Raw genomic sequence first — 19,962 nt, 5'->3', positions numbered from 1 at the left:
CCGGAGGTGCATCTGCTGCAAGGCTGGTTATGTGCAATGCTCTTAGATACAGGCCTCTGGCTAAAGCATGGTCAGTGATCAGCACTGATCTTGTATACGAAGAGAGCTATTAGGCTTCCACGTTCCTGGTAATTTTGTTAGTCATTCAAAGGGGAATGGAAGCTGGTTATTTTAAAATGTGATTTCTTCCCCTGATTGTCTTCAGATCCCTGGACACTTGCTGGCAGCTGCTGCTCTCCATGCTGCAGCCTGTCTGGTAACTTGCATTCTCATCTCTTTGCACACAGAGCAGGTCCCTCCGCAGGGCTACGTTACGTTCAGTGATGATGGCAGCTTTGAAGGGGAGGATCTCCGGTTCCGGGATGTCACCTCTCCAATCAACGAGCAAGATGTGGAAAGTAGCAGCAGCAGGGGTAGGGCATGGTCTCAGAGGAGTGTCTAGCTTCCAGTGAGAGTGACCTGGGGTTGAGAACTGCCTCAGAGCTTGCACGTTTCCTTTCTCATCTCCCCACTCGTTAGGTCTGAAGACTTTTAGGAAGGCATCCTAGATTTGCCCGAGATTCAAGCAAAAAAGGGGGCAACCCATCAGTGCACAGGCATCTTTTGTTGGAGTGGCATAGATTCTGTCCTGCCATCCCAGAGGAGAGTGAAGTGCTGTGATGGAAGGAGGAGAGAGGGGTAGAAAGAAAATGAGTGCTGTCCATCTGCACTGGCCTTATGTCATGAGCATTGGGAGACCTCTCCTGGGTGCTTAGGGACAAGAACACAGACTTAGCTGGTAAGGTAACCCCATGCCCTAAAACATGCATCTGTTATCCATTACTGCAGTCAGTGATACTAAATGGCTATAAATCTGTCCTTCAATCTATTGCACTGAAACTACTTTACACCCACTGGCAGTGGTATGGGGAAGGACGGGTGCCCCCATTCCAGACATGATACTCTCCACTCACTCCTCAGAGTAACCTCCTAATCTGAGCAGCTGCTGCACACAGACTGGGGCTGGATGTCTCTGTGAGGTGAGATGATCAAGGAGAGGAAGCAGGAACTCATTGTTTTCCTTTCTGCTCCCCTTCAGAAGAGAACGCTTTCTTCACCAACAACTTGGACACCATTAGGAGCAGCAGTAGCAGCAGCGAGTGTCTGCCCAGAGCCCTGGGGGTCAGCAGTGAGGGCTCCTTGGAGAGCAATGAGGTGGGGCTTTTGTCTCTTCTTGGTCACTGCTGTTGGTGGAATACAGGAACTCACAAATACGCCAGCCACTTGCCATGACTTTACATCTGCTGTGAGACTGTAGGATCCAAGGACAGGAGGGGAGAACCTCCAGGGTAGAACAAAAGCTGTAAACTCTGTTTGAATGTGTTAAGGCAGTGGCTGTCAACCAGAGGTAGGTTTACCCCAGGGTACGGAGAGATCTTCCAGGGGGTACATCAACTCATCTAGATATTTGCCTAGTTTTACAACAGGCTACTTAAAAAGCACTAGCAAAATCAGTACAAACTAAAATTCCATACAGACAATGACTTATTTATATTGGTCTATATACTGTACACTGAAATATAAGTATAATGTATTTTATAGTTATATGGTAAAAATGAAAAAGTAAGACTTTTTTCGGTAATAGTGTGCTGTGACAGTTGTGTATTTTTATCTGATTTTGTAAGCAAGTACTTTTTAAGTGAGGTGAAACTTGAGGGTACACAAGACAAATCAGACTCCTGAAAGGGGTACAGTAATCTGGAAAGTTGTCTCATTTGACATTGATCCGAGTATCTGAGCACCCTTCCTGCAGAGTGGTTTCCCAATGGGTAGATCAGTAACTCTCTAATCGCAGCACTTTCCCTTGTCCCAGGCATTCACTGCCCTCCCCACCAGAGAAGGCTCAGACCATCTGACCGTTTGATTCAGGAGCTTTCTTGGAGCCTCTTACAAACAGCAGGGCAGTGAATATAAACAGTAAATTCTTGTCCTGAAATAAACGCTTTCCATGATCATTTAGCCCCAGGGCAGTATAAATAGCCACTTTGTGATGTGACAGCATCCTGACAGGTGCCAGCGGGCTGGCTTGTTTTCTGAAGCAGACTCCCTTCCCTGCACTCTGCTGGGCTCTAGCTGGTGATGTCTGTCTGTGCCCTTCCCTGGTGAGCACTAATGTTCACCATGTTTTTAAAGTCCATTCTTTTCCCAATCCCTGAGCCCTTGCTCTGCCACTAACCCACAATCTAGAAGGGAAGTCTCCCATACCCTAGCATTTGATAACTGTTGAAGGAATTTGGCCAGATGACTGGATCAGGTCACTCGGATTTGTGGAAGTAGAATGGCACCAGTGCTTCTAAGGTGGTCCTGGCTTCTACAGGTTGGAGTATGGGGAGGAAGTCTGGACGTGGAATCTATGTAAGTTACTCAGTGGTTTGAGTAACCACTTGCATTCTTAGACCAGGTTCTGGGTTTGGTGTAGGTGTGCTGGATGGTTATGACATTGTTGGGCACTAGGAGGGCTCCCTGGTTCCCTGAGCTGCTGCTCACAGGAATAACCGCACCGCATCCTTCTGCTAGTCAGAGGGCTCAATGTTTCTCTGGGCTTGAAAGAATGCAACACATGATGGCTGCTTTGTGGTGCTGGCACTCCAAGGTTTAGCTCGAAAGCAAGGCCTCTCTATCGTAGTACAGCATTCTGGAGATCCATCAAAGAGAACACTGCCCCAGACTCCAGTCTGGTCATTTGGCTTTCTCAGATAAGGAAGCAATGCTGCCCCCTCCCTCCACCCCCCCCCATTTCCCCCTAGTGGGCTTTGATGCCTAACCTCTGCAGCTCGTTCTAATACTCTTAAAATGGAGAGGCTGCTTTTACAGTGAAACTCCTGCTCGTGCATCGCTGTTGCTCTAATGGAACATTCCTGTTGGCTCCAGACTCCAGTGCTTCTAACCTTGCCTCCTTAAACTTTCCTCCCAGCTCAGTGTAATTATTAGTGCAGGTTTTATTACTGTTTGTGTGATGGTAGCACCTAGGAGCCTGCTTATGACCCTGGACCCCCATGGTGCTAGGTGCTGTACGAACACAGAACAAAGACAGGCTCTGCCCCAAGGAGCTTACAGTCCAGATAAAGATTTTAATCCTGCCTGACACAGTTCCATCCTACCTAAAACCCTCGGCGTGATGGATTGGGGAATCCTCTCCTTCGCTTGTCTCCTTGAGACTAGAGTCCCTGCAAGTTGCTATGTGCTCAGGACTTCACCCTGGAAGTTTTTCTTTAATGAGCGATTGCTTAGTCTTTACCATCCACACTTCTGGGCCTCTGCTCCATTTTGGAAACCGTCTCCTGTTGGGGAATGTGGCTAAGACAGAGTGTTCGGTTCCCACCCCAGGCCCTACAATGAGCTTGCTCAGACTCTGAGCCTGGGACTGAAGTAGCTGAGAGCTTCCCCATGTTCCACACCCATGCAGTTTCCTGTAGTGATTCTGGTGACTCAGCAAGTTGACCCTGTGCCATTAAACAGGCCCCTTCTGTCTCTCCAGGACTCTGACCATGCGAAAAAGCTCTCTAGTCGGAAACAGGCTAAAAGCTATGTGAAGATCAAGACCCGGTACAGCAACAGTGACAGCCAATGGTCTCAGAGCCCGGACAAAGCTGGGGTGTCTAGTCAGCACTGTACACTCCCTAACCCAGAAGCCACCACCTACACAGGACCTCAGGTAAGAGCTGCTAAGGAGAACAGAAAACTCACCTCTGTGATAGGGTGAGAACATTTGTCAGTACAAAGCTATTGGAGAGCCCTCAAAGAGAACACTGCCCCAGGACTCCAGCATGGTCATTTGGCTTTCTCAGATAAGGAAGCAATGCTGCCTCACCCACCCCGAATGGACTTTGATGCTGAACCTCTGCAGCTCATTCTAATACTCTTTAAATGGAGAGGCTGCTTTTGCAGTGAAACTCCTGTTTGAGCATCACTATTGCTCTGATGGAGCATTCCTGATCCCTGCACCCCAGTGCTTCTAACCTTGGCTCCTTAAACTGCCCTCCCAGCCTGGTGTAATTATCAGAGCCGGTGTGACCTCCGTGACTTCTGCAGTGGCCAGTGTGGCTGACCCCGAGGCCACACAAGCAGCTGGCCCTGGGGACAGCCATACTAGCCACTGCTAGAGCGGTTCTGCAGCCATTCGCTTGAGTGGCCCTGCAGCCAGTTGCACCAGCCGCTGCTGGAGCAGCCTCAGCCCCGGGGGCAACCGCACCAGCTGCAGCTCTGGAAGTCCCTGGCGGCTGGCCCTGGGGACCACCCAAGCAGCAGCCAATGCGACTGCCCTGGGGATCTCTTGAGAAGCAGTCCCGAGGGCAGCCAGAGCAGCTGCTGGCCCCCCCGGGGCTCCTTCCGGCTGCTGATGCTGCAGGCTCCCCCTGGCAGCGCCCCCCCCCCCGCCCCTAAGATTCAACCAGGGGTATTTATGGTATAAGTCATTAACACAGGTTTCAGAATAGCGGCCGTGTTAGTCTGTATTCGCAAAAAGAAAAGGAGTACTTGTGGCATCTTAGAGACTAACATATATTTGAGCATAAGCTTTTGTGAGCTACAGCTCACTTCATCGGATGCATCGAATGCATCCGATGAAATGAGCTGTAGCTCACGAAAGCTTATGCTCAGATAAATTTTAGTCTCTAAGATGCCACAAGTACTCCTTTTCTTTTTATTATTAACACAATATCTTTTTATATTTTACATAATTCAAAGCTTCATTCATACCTATTTCATTGAACAGCTCCCTGGCTTTCCCAGTCAATCTGGTTAGCAGGTCAGGCATACGATGTACCTCTGGGATATGGTGAATTTCACAGAGACGCTCAAAGGTAGATAGAAATTCCTCATGTCCTCAGTCTCTTTGTAAATGGGACAAATCCTTTCCCAGTTTTTGTTGTCATGAGGAGATGGATCTCCAGGCTGTGGCATCTTTTTCTGCTGTTTCAAGACTTGGAGCTGAAGTCTGGCAGATTCCTCTTGCATCTGGTGAGCCTTCTCCTCAGCAGCCAGCCATTCCATAAGCCTTAAATGGGCTTCTTTTTCCATATCGGCTATCTTTTGCTTCTCCTGCAATCGAAGATCTATCCACTTTTGTTCATGTTCTAGTTGCTGCTGGTTTCTCACTGCAAGCATTTTCACTGAGTCTGCTTCCCTTTCACTGGCCATTAACAGATTTTTTTCAGTTCTTACTCTGGGGCCTTTTTCTTTAAAAGACAACCCCCTCTGTAAGCACAATTCTTCAAGGGTTTTTCTGTCAAGCTCTTCATATGATCCTGGCTCACTAATTGTAACTGATTTTTAACCCTTAAACTCTCCAATATAAAAATTAATTTTTGACAAGTGTGTGGTTCTTATCCAAAATCCCAGTTAACCTGTGGTAATGTGTATCCTGCCAACTATGCCGTTGTGACCGGAATCCCAGGGGAGCCAGCTGAGATCACTCAATTAGGATGAACTGCAAAGAATGGGTCAGACAATCCCCAAAGCTGGTGGATATTCCAATACTTAGATTTACCAAACCAGCACACAACAGCATCTCTATTACCTCACTGGTTGCCCAGAAGCCAACAACACAGCTTCCTTAAAATAACCCAGCTTCAGGCCTTCACCTAGACACCCAAGTCAGGTATGATGAGGAATTCTGAAAATCTTATTAATCATATAAAAGAGGTTCTACCAATCCCAAAGGATTGGACACATTACCTCCCAGGTTAATGAATATTCCAGACTTTTCCCAAATACACACTTACAACCAATTCTTACTAATTAAACTAAAATTTATTAAAGAAAAGAGAGAATTGGTTAAAAGATCAGTATACATACAGACATGAGTCAACCTTGAGATTCAGATTCATAGTGGAGATGGTGAGCTTTGCAGATGCAAAGAGTTCTTTCAGAAATAGTCCATAGGTTACAGTCCAATGTTTGTATTCAGAGTGGTCCAGTCAGCACTGGGATCTCAGTCCTTATGGCTTAGGCTTCCCTTGCATGAAGCCTCAAGCAGATCTGAGATGATAGGATCAGGATCCAAGCCATTTTTTATACAGTTTCAGGCCTTCTTGTGACAGCTCGGAGTCCCTTGGCAAACAATAGACACTCATTTCCTAAGCATCGCAGGTAATGATTCATACGGCTTAACATAAGGCAATTGCCCATTTTTTCTACCATTTGCAGATGATTTGCTATACATTTCAAAAAGAGATGAATACAGCGATCTCCTAGGTTTACAGTTCATTTTAAATGTTAAGATGTTCTCTTGATCTCTGAATTAACAGAATACAGTATAGACAGGGACTGTTTGATTACATTGTTGAGTTCTGTCTATAAAATATATATATACAAAACGTTATCTCCCTGTATGTTTTAAAGAGTTGAATTTGAGTCATTTAACCTGCAAGATGCTTAGCGCTTTCTGGTCAAGTGTCACGCCCCCAACGTGAGACTGGCGTGGAAGGGAGAAACTAGAGCTCCTGGATACACCTTAAGAACCTTCCAACATCGATATGAGTGGTGTTTACTTGAATTCTTTGTAAGGTCAAATTATTGATGCATGCTTTGGACCAAGTTAAAAACTTAGTCCACACTTTGTGAAACACTTCAGTGATTCCAGGCTTTGGTCTATGTGTTGACTTAACATGGCCATTAATGTTCTTCAGAGAGCACTTACTCTGGCATTCAGCCATGAAAGCTGTGAAGGTTGTACCTCAGTTTCCCTTTGTGCACAGCAGTTCAAGCTTGTAAAGGTCTTTTTGCTGTGGAAAGTTTTAGGATTGCGTAGAGGCATTAGCTGTGAAACCTTAACATTATTAGGCTTTTTAATACAAAGTGTGTTCTTGAACCAAAAGGCATAATCATAAGGGTTTCTATTATGGACCACTCGTAACATGTTCAAGATCATGCACATTGTACATTTTTACAGTTTTTGGTATTGGCAAGAGTAAATACATTTACAATTATCCTTGCCATTCCAAGCCTTTTGTTTAGATAAATTATTCTTTAGGTCAGCTTGTTCAATATCCCTTTTGAGTCTTTTTAGTTTTTTCTTTACCTTAGTGTTTTCCTTAACATAGGCTTTTAGCTTAACCACTTCCTTGGGGTTTTGATATCTTACAGATGAGTGAGGCAAGGTTGTTTGTTTTTTTTTTTTTTTTTTTTTTTCCTTTCCCTCCCCCCCCCCCCCCTCCAATCAGTCAGGTAATTTACTTTAACACAGACACTAGCCTGTTTACCAGTTTTCAGATTCTTAACCTTTACCAATTCCAAGGCTGGACTCTGTCTTAGAGATACCATCAATTTTTCACAAGCCTGTTCGACTCAAGGTTCTTTTGTCCTTCCATTACCAACCTCTGCTTCCACGTGGAAGCAGATGTCAAGTCCAATAAAAGACTACAAGACTTATCCAAAATATCTAGAGACGAGTTTACCTGCCATCCCCTATATTCTCGTGAGATCAACTGTTCTCCTGCTCTGCAGATTCAGCTATCCAGTTTTCCCTCTGAACCAGAGATGCAGACTGTTTACTCAAAGAATAACCATGGAGACATTCCTGTCCCAACAACATTGTCTCCACAACAAGCTTGTCAAGCTTGTAGGGCTGTTCAAACTCCCTAACAATTTTTATACCATCAGAAATCTTCTCAAAGCTACCCACAATTTTCTAAAGCAAATTTAGTGGATTCATTTTTACTTGAAAGACTTCAACCATTAGCCACTAACATACTTTTCTCAGAAGACAAACTCTTTACTACCAACAATGGCCCATTAAGAGTCCATGGAAGTAATTTCTTTTCACCCCACTAGGCACAGCTATTGACTTTTTATAGACTTTAAAGACATCACTAATAAATTCCTTCCCTCCTGCAATATTATAAACTGCAGCAGATTCTTTCTGAGCTTTATTTATGTCCAAATCAGACTTTGGCACAACAGACAAATCACCAAACTCCTTCTGAGTTTGTTGCATCCAGAATCACCTCTGGTCAATCAGAAGGATTATTACACAACCCGCTTTCAGGCAAGCTGGTAGACTCCATGATTAAAAGGTTAGAAGCATTCCCTTTGCAGCTCTCCTGGCTGACAATAGGCACAAGATTAGGAATCATTTCCTCCTTGTTACAAGTTTCCACACTGTCAGTGGGTAACATAGTCAAATCATGTTTATGCTTTCCTTGTGTCCTGGCTATGATATCAACCTGATTCGACAAGGTTGTCTTATCTTTACCCAGCAACACACTAGCAACAGGCAAAATAGAAGCATGAAAATCGCCTGGTCCCTGGGATTCATTTATTACATTTAATTGGATGCAACCTGGTTACAATGTCATTATCCCTAACAGACACAAGCTTAGGAACATTTCCATCCTGGGCTTCAGTTAAATCCAGAATCGGCTCTGAGATGACTGATATATTTTCAACCATCCTGGGCTTCTTCTGTCTGCTTTACAGACAGAGAAGAGCTAGATACACACTGTTTCTTAGCAGGCATGCTGCCATTGCTCAAAACAGACAAACAATTGGAGACATTTTTTCCTTTGTCCCAGCAAACCTGGCTGTTAATGGACAATTGCTTGAAGAGTGGGACAGCTTCCTTAACAGGAAAGATTCCGCTCCCAACAGACAAACTTCTGCTTTTTACAGACAGTGGCTCATACTGAGCTACTTTAAGCAAATTACTATTACCTTGTCTAGGCTCGCTTTTAAAAACTTCACTCACCAAGAATGTACCCCCTTCTTACTCAATTAGGGCTTCAGCCTGACCATCAATTTTAATCTGCTCTAAGAAACATTTTCCTGATCGAGTTCTCTCTATGCTTTATCTAATTCCAGATTTACTTCCAAGATATTAGACAGACATTCAGAAACTTCATTCACATATAACCTGCTTTTCTGTACAGAGAAACCGCTATCTTCCTCAGACAAACATTTGGAGAAACCCTCCATAGGCAAATCATTGCCCCTAATAGACAGTTTCATGATATTAACATGACTGCACAATGTTTTAAAATCATTCCCTATTAAAAGGTCTGAGGGAATTGTATTCTTCGCTCCCATAATCATGGTACCATCAAATCCTTTCCATTTAAGGTGGATTTTAGCCAAAGGCGCTCTTACTAAATATTCAGATAAGGCTACAACAGTTACACTTTCACCTGGCAAATAGTCTTCATCCCTGACACAGTTCTGTCCTATGAAACCTGCTTTTAGGGATGGTTTGGGCAATCCTCTCCTCAGCCCAGTGTAGTGCAGGGAATCTGAAGGAAGAGCTTTACAGTGTCTGGCTACTACAAGCCAGGCCCCTTTACAGCATGTGGCTTTTGAGAGTGAACAGTGCAAAGAAAGTTAGAATAGCTCCAAAGTAGTTGTTAGCCTTTCATTCAAGGAGACAGGAGGGTCCAGTTCCTCATGTGGGTACAAACATCTTTGCTTTGGATGGGCCGCAGGACCTGGCAACATTCCTGGAGCAGATCGGGTGTTTGAAGTACCTCCAGGTGTTTGAGGAGCAGGACATCGACCTCCGGATCTTCCTGACCCTCACAGAGAGTGATCTCAAGGAAATAGGCATCACGTGAGTCTCTGCAGTGTAGCCCCTTTGTCGCTGGGGCATATGAAGGGATCGGGAGAGTTCAGTCCTCTCTTCCAGCCCCTGCTCTGGGTTTGCACGATTCTGCCACTACCTTTAGTCTTGCCCTCCAGCCTGGGGATCCATCACAGATCTCTCAATGTGCCTTAATCCTGGTTTACAGCAAGTGCTGGTCTTCCAGCCGTGCACCGCTCTTCCCCCGCCCCCAACTCAGTCCCTGCCTCCAACTCTCCTGCAGCTGTTAGCAGAGAGTTAGAGGAGATAGATCGTGGTTTTCTGCTGTCCCTAACTATCCTTCCTGCTCGTGCCTGGGGTTTTCATGGGCCTCAGTGGAAGAAGGGGCAGGAGTCTCTGAAGCAAGGTCCTGGTGTAGTTTTGCTGCTAACTGCTTGCTGTTGTATCACCAGTCTGTTCGGGCCTAAGCGGAAGATGACCTCTGCCATTGCTCGATGGCACAGCAATGCCAGGCCTCCCAGCGATGCCCTAGAGCTGGCCTATGCAGATCGGCTGGAGGCGGAAATGCAGGAGATGGCCATTCAGCTGCACAAGGTAAGGAGCCTGGCTCTAACCCAATCGCATATTTACTATGGCACCTCTGGGGGGGGTGGGGTAAGGCTCATAAGGGAGGGAGCTGAGGTAATTTGGAAGGGATGCAAAGGGGTAGGGTAAGCTCAGTAACCCCATGTTGCAGGTTCTGCCACCCTCTAACCCTCGCTCTCTCAATGCTGATGAGGCTTCTATATCTTTAGTTCAAACCCAGCTGGCCAGCATGCTGGACTAGTGATATCTGCCGTCCTGGTTAGGATCTGCTCATACTGAAATGGGGAAATTCATGCAGAAATTTGCCAGCTTGGCAAACCCACCCCCATGCATGGAAATAAGGGGAATCCCTGAGATCAGAGCTGACCCTGTGTGGGAACCTTACCTAGCTTCCTTCCCACTTGCATCTGGGCCTCGGATGGGTTCGGTGGGTACATACAAAGCCCTCTGCAACTGCCCAGATCATTATAACAGGAAGTTCTAGGGATGTCTTGTGAGCAGTAAAGTGTCTGAGATTGCGGCGTGCAGCACTCCCCCTTTCAGTCCCTCCTCTCTCGCTCTCCCCCACTGTAGAGGTGTGAGGAAATGGAAGTGATAAAGGGCCAGGTGTCCCAGGAGCAGGAGCTGCGGGCGGTGGTCGAGAGCTGCTTGATGGAGCGGGATGTGGCTTGGAATGATGTCCAGATCCAGCTGCGGGAAGCCCAGGCCATCACCAGGGACGCTGGGGTCCTGCTAGAGCAAATGAAGTAAGTTCTTCGTTTCACCTGGAGCAATGGGGCCATCCCAGCGTGTCCACTGTCTGCCGTGAATGCAGGCAGTGCCCTTCTAGTAAGCTGCCCACACATAGTCACACCACAGCATCTGAACCCCATTCTAATCCTCCCTCAAATGAGGACATTCCAACAAGATAAGCAGATACTGAAGCCCCTTCCTGAAGCACAGTAGGTTGGGGCCTGGCTTTCCAGAGCTAGAGTTCAGAATGTTCAACCCCAGTGGGAACCAGGTGCTAAGTGACTTGCCTATGGTTACTTAGGGAGTCAGTGGCAGAGTTGGGAAGAGAGACCATGAGCCCTCCTACCACTAAAACCTGTAGTGCTTCTCCACTGCAAGGACACTCAGGCCTCACACTGATGACCAGCTGCCGTCAGGATGAAATTCACAGCCTCTAAATCATAAGCATTGCCCAGTGAGATGCATCAGGATGGGAGAGGTTTACACTTCACTCTGTGTTGAACAGTCCTAGATACTCTAGCCAGCAGGGCAACTCTGTTTTTTCTGTTCTTCTGAAAATATCCTGTATGCCATAAAAATCCCATGTTCAGTGGTGTTTCTGCTCTGGGGGTTAAGATGATACTTTCAGCTCATCAGTCCTGCTTTGTTGGTCAATAGATTGAAACCAGAAAGTCTCTGTCCTTCACTCCAGGGGTGGAAGCAACGTTCTTGGCCCCTCGAGAGAAGAGATGCAGCATCACTGAGTTCGCAAGGGACCTGTGTCCAGCCCCTCATAGCCAGAGGAGAGAGAATCCCTGCTGTAGGCCTTTGAGGACATAGTGAAGAGAGGGAGTCCCAGAAGGGGCCCACCTGGAAAAATGAGAAAGGAGGCTGGTTTGCGATAACAGCATAGTGTTCCCAGCCATCACTTGTGTTACCCCTGCATGCGGCGGCTGGAGTTCAGTGACTTCTCTAGCAGTTGGCCACAGAACTCGCATGTATGTAGCACATACAGTAAATAAGGTGTGTGCGCGCGTGCATGTGTGTGGCACGTGCCACCAGAGCTCAGCAGTGCAAAGGCAGTGATCATAGCAGAGGACCATCCACACGTGCCAGAGCAGCATGTATTGCCCAACGAACATGGTGGAGGGTGTGATGGGTTCCCAATGGGGTCCAAACCCCAAATAAATCCATTTTACTCTGTATAAAGCTTATACAGAGTAAACTCATGAACTGTCTGCCCTCTATAACACTGATAGAGAGATTTGCACAGCTGTTTGCTCCCCCAGGTATTAATCACTTAATAAAATCACTTTTCTTTATTAACAAACCCAGATTAAGTTTAAAAAGTAGGATTTAAGTGGTTCCAAGTAATAACAGACAGAACAAAGTAAGTTAACAAGTAAAATAAAACAAAACACGCATGTCTAAGCCTAATATATTAAGAAACTGAATAAAGGTAAATCTCACCCTCAGAGATGTTCCAATAAGCTTCTTTCACAGACTAGGCTCCTTCTTAGTCTGGGCCCAATCCTTTCCCCTGGTGTAGTTCTGGTTAGTTCCACCTCGGGTGGTAACTAGGAGATTTCTCATGACTGCAGCCCCCTTTGTCCTGTTCCATCCCCTTTCATAGCTTAGGCACAAGGTGGGAATCTTTTGTCTCTGGGTCCCCACCCCTCCTTTTAAATGGAAAAGCACAAGGTTTAAGATGGATTCCAGTACCCGGTGACATTATCACATGTTCTGTGAGACCAAGCCTCCATTCTTCCTGGCCTGACTTAAACAACACAGGAAGGCGTACAAATAAACAGAGCCATTTACAACCAATTTTCCTGGTTAATGGGAGCCATCAAGATTCCAAGCCACCATTAATGGCCCACATTTTCCATAATTACAGTAGGACTTTAGAGTAATGCTTCATATCTCTAGCTTTAGGTACAAGAATGATACATTCATACAAATAGGATGAACACGCTCACTAGATGATAAACTTTGTAATGATACCTTACAAGAGACCTTTTGCACAAAGCATATTCCAGTTACATTATATTCATGCTCATTAGCATATTTCCATAAAACACATGGAGTGCAACATCACAGAGGGTTTACCTATTAAATGGCTATTTCACTTTTACCTGTAACAGTAAATCATTTTCTAAAGTCCTTGTATACCACTTACTGGCTGAGAAATCAGCCCTTTCTTAAAGCAGGCACTATTTTTATGGATTAAAAAGGACATTGTCAACTTGAAAATCATTTTAAACACGTGGGGTTATCTATTACTGAATAACAGGTTAGGTTATTAATATGGGGAGAATTCTGCTCCCCGTGCCATTTTATTTTACACTTTCCATTTAGGGTGGACAGTGAAAAAGGACTAGTCGATTTCACCTCTGTAAACAAATCGGTATCTGGTGAACTTCACTCCTGATTCTCACATGCTCCCACAATGCTGCCCATTCTGCTCAATCTTCCTACAAATGTGTGTGTTGCTGTCCCAGAGACAGTTCACTGGCCTAAGGTTTTGTAGACTTGTGGCTCTGATAGCCTGTGTTTGGGACTATATTTGCCCTGACAGTCCATGTCTCTTTTATTAAAACCATGTTTCAGAGTGGTAGCCGTGTTAGTCTGTATCAGCAAAAACAACGAGGAGTCCTAGTGACACCTTAAAACCATGTGTATGTGTGACATGCTTCAGCTGTTTGCATGCTGCCCCATTGCTGTTCTGGCTCTGCTCCTTTGAAGATGGGTGGAGGGATCTGGGATTTGTCCCATTAATGGACATGGAGCTGTTGTCTGCCTAGAGGAGGAATGCCAAACTAATTTGGTGAAGGGATCCAATTGCACTTTTTGTTGTGACATATGGGTCAGAATATAATGTTAAGACTGTGTGTGACCCTCCATCCACAGCAGAATTGGTGTTGGTGGCAATGGCAGGCTTGCCCGGAGATCCAGAGTAAAATCTGGCCTATGGTGACTCAAAGTTTAGTTATTGCTAACTTATTAGGGACTTTGTTGTCTGCAATGTAGTTGTAGCCATGTTGGTCTCAAGATATTAGAGAAACAAGGTCGGGGAGGTCATATCTCTTATTGGACCAAGTTCTGTTGTGGGAGAGGAAGTTTGAGTCGCACAGAAGCTGACTGCAGACTCAGGAAAGCAGCAGTTCACGTGTGGAAGGTTTCCTTCACAATCTCAAGGCAAGAAACTTAAATTCTCTTTTTAAATGAAAGCTGAGGTTGTGCACAGAGTCTGGACTTGTCTGTACACTGAAGCTGCACTGGCTTAACTAAAGGTGTGATGTTAAACTGGTGCAGCTTTGTGTGTGGACCCTCTTGCTTCCGTTTAAACCTTGAAGTGCATTGGTTTAGCTTGCATTTTTAAATTACAAGTGTGTAACTTTGGGTGTGAACCAGGCTTGGATGTCATGTGGACCAAATCCAGACTGAGGGGCATTTGTGTGAAACCCAGGCCTGGACCTATCCCTGCCTCCTCCTTTTTCACTGACCCCTGCAGCTGTTCTGGGCACAGGGGCAGGGATTCCTGTGGAAGGCACACTGGGCTCTTGTCTCAGGCACATCTGCCTATGACTGGGAAAGGCAGTTTATAATCCAGTGAGCTGCTCGCCCCCCAAGAAGCATGTGATCCCTTGGCTGCCCAGGCAGGTGTTTCAGGACACAGGAGGGCACTGGCAGGTGATTTCCCAGAAGCGCACGTGCCTCACTAATGGGGGTTTGGTCTCATTTGGCAGAGCCTGTCAGGCAGAGCTATGTTCCCGGTTGAAGCAAGGGCGCCTGGCTGACAGGATGGTGGAGACCAAGGCACGGCTGGGAGCTGGTAAGGGCAGATGGCCTGAGGGAGAAGGTAAGAGCCAGGTGCTGCTGTGACTATGAATGGTCCAGGCTGCAGGGAAAAGATAAGGCAGCAAACAGTCAGACTGAATGAATGCAGCCAAAGGGATATGCGAGGCACCAGAGAAAGCAGATGCTTTTTAATAGATGAAGAAGGTGAAACTAATGAGGCGTCTGAAATGGCTGAGCTACTGAACAGATCCTTTAAAAACTCTGTCATTAATGAGATAGATTTAGAGTAAAATTTTCAAAAGCATCTAATCCAATTGACTTGGGCTCCTCAGTACCTTTGAAAGTGGAATTTAAGTTCCTAACTCCCTTAGGTGCTTTTGAAGATTTTTACCCCTGGACAAGTAGGAGCTGCTGGGGACCTTGCAGATGTCACGATTGACAAGAACTAGGTTTGGGAGGGAATACTTGGGAAAACATCCACCTGTGCAGACCAGTTGGCCTGTCTGAACATGTCTCACAGGCAATTCGCTACTGATCCGACTGCTCCACAGACAGCTGTTTATGAACCACCCTGGAGAGCAGGGGAAGTTGCATCTTCATTTCTTCTCTTCAAAACAGAAAATCATGGTAATTACCATCTAGCAAGTCTAGCTCCATTTCCTTGAGATTCTCCTCGTATTTGACCTATTGAGCATCTCTAGGGTGATGAGGTCACAAACATTAAGCCAGGTGGCTTTATAAACAGCCAACTGTGCCGTGCAAGCACAAATCCCTCTTTGGCAGAATTAGCAGACAGAGGGAACTTGCTGCTTGTCACACATTTGCATTGTAGTAACTCATTTGATTCAAGATCTCAGTAAATCAAAACCAACTAATTCTAGCTGCTGTGGGCATGAAGGCTGTGAGCCCCAAGCCCTCGCTTCTCTGCTCCTGCCACGGAGAAGCTGCAATGGTTGATGAGAATCTCTCTGCTTTTAATTCCCCAGGTCTAGAAGGAGGGTCAGTTTCCTTGAAGTCCCTGAGCCTGCCTGAGCTGTCAGCTTTCCTGGAGGAGCATGTGGGAGATATGGGTACAGTGGAGAGGGTCTTGGGGATAATCCTAGTGCTGTGGCCCCCCCAAGTCCCTCTGAAATAAACCCAAGGACACTGTCTTACTATGGCTCTCCCACTAGTGCCAGATCAGCCCTGGATCCTTGTGTGGGGGCTTGAACCCACGGCCATCTGGCCCAGCTGTACTAGTGAGCCACGCTGACACCTGTAGGCAGCAGGAGTAATTACTTTCTCCAGCTGCTTTGTGGCACAAATACTCCCTCCTGTGCACCTCAAGGTGGCTCCTTCATAGTTAGAATGAAGGACAGGAGTAGCCTTCCTCTGTGCTGCAATAGGAAACTGGTTGGAGCAGAGCCTGTGGAGCCCCTCTTCTCTCCGTACTCCATCCCCTGCTAACCTGCCCATGCTGAGATATGCTGGCCTCTTGCACTGGCCTTGCTCCAGCTCTGTGGCCCATGGAGCTGCCTTTGTGTGCCTCCAGCATCCATGCCCCATTCTCCTAACTAGTGGAAGTTAGACCCAGTGACAGGAAGCAAGCAAAGCAGTGGTTCATAGGATGGTGGGGGGGAGAGAGACTGGAATGCAGTGACCCTACTGGCTGATCCTTTCCCCTGCCCCTTGTCTTGTGGTGCCCTGGGCTCATGGCTAATAGGTTTTGCTTATGCCCTTAGGGAATGCCCTGCATTCTGTGACTGAGAACCTCGCACGGCTACAGGCCTCGGAGCGAGGCAAGCAGAGCTGGCCAGAGCCCTAATGGAGCAGGATGGTGAGTGGAGTGGGGCTGGGAAATACTGACCCATGTCAATGCCCATTAAAGCAGGGGCTGGCTAGAGGCACTGTAGCTATGCTGATGGGAACTACAGCAAGCCGCTGTTTACAGCGACGTTCTTGCTGCCTCCAGCAAAGGGTTAATTTTCCAGTGAGCAGTGGGGGCTCTTGGACTCTGAGTGGCTCCTTCTCCCTTGCAGGAGTTCTGACGTCGGGTGACGGTTCCACCCGGAAGCTGAGTGCCTAGGAGAACGAGCGCAAGGCTGGTCCGCCAACAGGGCTCCTCTGCTGAGAGTGTGGAGGAGGCAGGCGGGCGTCTGGAGAAGGGGGTCAGCCAGCTTGGGACGGCAGAGAAAGAGGAGTCAAGTGGGCAGGCGGCCTTGGCCGGGCTGATCTCTGGGTTCCTGTTACAATGGTTTGCTTTCCCTGCCCAAGGGTTAGAGTGTTAAGAGCTGAAGCATCGGGGCTAATTGGCCTCTCGCTGCCCATGGAGACTCTGCCTCAGTTTTGCTTAAGGCTGCCTGATATTTTTACAGAACCAGCCCTTGTCTGTGGCAGCCAGATTCCCTTATGCCCCTTCCCACCGCAACCCCTCGTAACTCGTTCCCTCAGTTTGGTCTCTGCCCGTGGGCTGACCCAGCAAACGTGTGTGACGCAGAGCAAAGGCCAGCACAGTGGCGGTTGGTGGGGTGAGATCCTGTGATTTGGAAATGGGAGAGTTGGAGGGGGTCTCCTGCAGTTCAGCGTGCTGGGCCTCCCCTTTGAGACACGATCAAACAGCCCCAAGCTGCAGCCCTTGTAGGATCTGAGAGCTTGAACATAACCTGCTGTGCAACTCTATCCTGTGGGGAGCTCCTACTCCTGGCAGCCTGCAGCGGTTCAGCGGTTAGCTCCTGCCTCCAAGTGGTATGGGATCACTTGAGTGTCCTGCCGTACCCGGCAGGTCCCTCTGTTTGATTATGGGTGCAGACCCCCGTCAGAGCTGACTTGGCAGCTGGCCCTAGATCCTTCCCCCAGTCCACGAAATGCCCACATTAACCCCCCAGGGTAGCACATTTCAAAGGCCTTGCTCCTACCAAGTCAGCATGCTCCCAGAAGCTTCTACCACAGGCAGCAACTTCTGCTGGTGCAGCACTGGCCCCTTAAAATGAGGGATCCAGGAGCCATGTGAGAGGAGGGCATGTGCATCTCTTGCCTGATGTGAGTTTATACCATCCCCAACCACTTGTGTGTGAGCTATGTGCTCTGTGCTGCATGCGGGGCTTGGCCCTGTGATTGGTGCTATAAAACCCACCCCCAGGGTAACACCTGACCATGGGCACCACATCCCTCCCCTCACGTCTGCCCCTGTCTGAAGGCAGTCGCAGGAGACCTTAGGCAGGTGTCTCACACCAGGAGCCTGTTCCATGGGGCATCCTCTCCCCTGGGAACCCGTTAGCTGGCTCCCCACCCTCAGCCCCTGGCTCCTGTTCTTGTGTCCAAGCCTCTCTCCTTCAGACTTCAGCTTGGGCCCAGTAGGTCCCTCTGCTTGGCGCCTCTGCCGCCATGAATGGGCTTCCTGCCTTGTGTTTCTTGACTCCTGCCTCCACTTCGTGGAGGCTGCTTGTCCCCAAGGCAGCGGGCAGGGTTGCCCTCTTCTCCCTGCACTCTGGGAGAGCAGGAGGGGCCTCCTGTTTTCTCCATTGGATGGGTCTTTGAAGCTGCTGCATGGGAAGGCTCGGAAGAAAGCTCGGCCCAAAAGGTGGCTCAGGCTGGGCATCTTTGGAAACCCTGGCTTCCGTTTCTTGAGGGGTGTGAGAGGCATCCTTCCTCGTGGCATCTGTGGGCCTGAGAGGCCAAGCATGCTGCCCGGTAGCTGAGTCCTGCTCTCCTCTGGGCCACGGGCAGCCAGGTGCTAGGCGTTCCATTCTCCTTGTGCTTCTCCGATCTCCTCTGCCATCTCCTCCTGCTGGGCCCACAGGAGGTCCCCTGCTGGGCTATTCTTCCCTTCGTTTAGTGGACTGAAGCTTCATCTCCTTCCTTCCCTCAAAGAACCCATACGGTTCAAAAATGTTTCCATGCAGTCCTTAGCCCCAGCTTTGTCCCCACGGCATGAGAATGCTGGGCGTGGGGGTTGGACTCTTGGACACTAGGGCCAGGGGCTCTTGCAGGGTAGCTGGGATGGGTGTGGGGCACAAGGGGAAGCTGCAGAGGCCTTTCCCCAGGCAGGCGGGGGAGGTGCTGTGGGTTGACAGCACAAGAATGAGATAGTGAATGGGGCTCTCCAGGGAGCTGAGTAAAAGACACCCCCCCCACATACACACACCCCCCGCCCCCCGCAACCTTAAATGCTGCAGGCCTCCCTCTTAACTGCCAGGTGCTTTTGATGCCATTGTCTGTATGTGGAAATAGTCTTCAGCCTGTGTTCCTGCTCTAGCCCCCGGGAGCTGGAAATGAGAGCTCCGGGAGCAGGGGCTGCTGCAAGAGGCAGACTGCAGCATGCATTGGCCCCTCACATACACTGCTCCAGCTCATGGAGATGTCTTGGCCCCTGGCTGCTCTGACCTGATGCTGCTGCTGCCCCTGGGAGCTCTCACAGGTAGTGTTCACGTGGCTCAGGGCGCACTGTCCAAGTGACATGATTTTTAATGCTGTGTAGTGATGCGGGGCAGCCTTAGTTCTTGCAGCCCCCTGGACAAAGACCGTGCCCCTGTGATGGGTCTATGATGAGCTGGGGAAACTACCTTTCTCTTTGCTGGTAAAGGGGAAAAAGCTGTATTTTATTTTTAGGTCTTGACCACAAACCCCAAAGTGCAATATCTGCTGTGACTCCATCCTCAGAGCCAGGATCTCCTCTCTACTCTGCTGCCCAATGCCAAAGAGACTGGGCCTTGCAAATGAGAGTTAATCTCTGTGCCAGTTAAGCACTGAATTCACTCTGCTTTGGTGTCTCCAAATGTTCCTGGTTCATTTCTCAGAGCAGCGAGGAGGGGGATGAGTTTGCCACAGCAGCATGCTCGGTTGTGCGACTTTATACTTCTGTTTTTTCTCTTACACGTGAGACCAAAATTAATGTGCACTGTGTTTGGGGAATAAATCAGTGATTGGATCTGTCTGCACTAGTTTGGTCGGGTTGCCAGTTGCATGTTGAGCAGTGGGCTAGAGCCAGGTGTGAGCAGGGCTCCCTCTGCTGTGGGGGAGGGTTTAGTGCATTGCGATTGTCCCTCTAGTGCACCTAACTCCCGTGCTGGAGCAGTATCTCCATCACCTGCACAGGGAAGGGAATTGCTGGAGAGAGGTGGAAATGTGGTGGGAAGGAAGAGGTGGTGGGAAATGCTCACACAGGGGGTGTGATTTTCTTCTGCTCACGCTCAGCTTGCATCTAGGAATGGGGTGGGGGTAAAAAAGTAACTTTTAGGCCACCAGTTGAACCTCCCCTAAGCCAGGCTGATCAGGAACCTGCATGGCCCTCAGAATAAGTGAGAGCTACCTCAGGGCTGCTCTGCCCTGCACTTGGCTGC

At 48.1% G+C, this 19,962-nt stretch overlaps 1 protein-coding gene across 4 annotated transcripts in view; it reads left to right on the top strand.

Annotated features, from left to right (window-relative positions):
- Positions 1-19,550, top strand: part of ANKS3 (ankyrin repeat and sterile alpha motif domain containing 3) — a 28,657-nt gene extending 9,107 nt beyond the window's left edge. For all 4 annotated transcript variants that reach the window (XM_038420339.2, XM_038420340.2, XM_043493523.1 and 1 more), the window contains 10 exons: positions 288-413; positions 1,079-1,194; positions 3,518-3,694; positions 9,453-9,577; positions 10,000-10,141; positions 10,706-10,878; positions 14,593-14,705; positions 15,631-15,714; positions 16,366-16,460; positions 16,663-19,550. In XM_038420339.2, coding sequence (XP_038276267.1) covers positions 288-413; positions 1,079-1,194; positions 3,518-3,694; positions 9,453-9,577; positions 10,000-10,141; positions 10,706-10,878; positions 14,593-14,705; positions 15,631-15,714; positions 16,366-16,448 — 1,139 coding nt within the window. In that variant the 3' untranslated portion in view covers positions 16,449-16,460; positions 16,663-19,550. The remainder of the gene's footprint in view (positions 1-287; positions 414-1,078; positions 1,195-3,517; positions 3,695-9,452; positions 9,578-9,999; positions 10,142-10,705; positions 10,879-14,592; positions 14,706-15,630; positions 15,715-16,365; positions 16,461-16,662) is intronic.
- The last annotated feature ends 412 nt before the right edge of the window (positions 19,551-19,962 follow it).

This window comes from Dermochelys coriacea, chromosome 10, assembly GCF_009764565.3.
Source record: "Dermochelys coriacea isolate rDerCor1 chromosome 10, rDerCor1.pri.v4, whole genome shotgun sequence".
Taxonomy (NCBI): Eukaryota; Metazoa; Chordata; order Testudines; family Dermochelyidae; genus Dermochelys; species Dermochelys coriacea.
The sequence above is the reverse complement of the archived record's forward strand: the minus strand, read 5'-3'. Positions and strand labels throughout refer to the sequence as shown.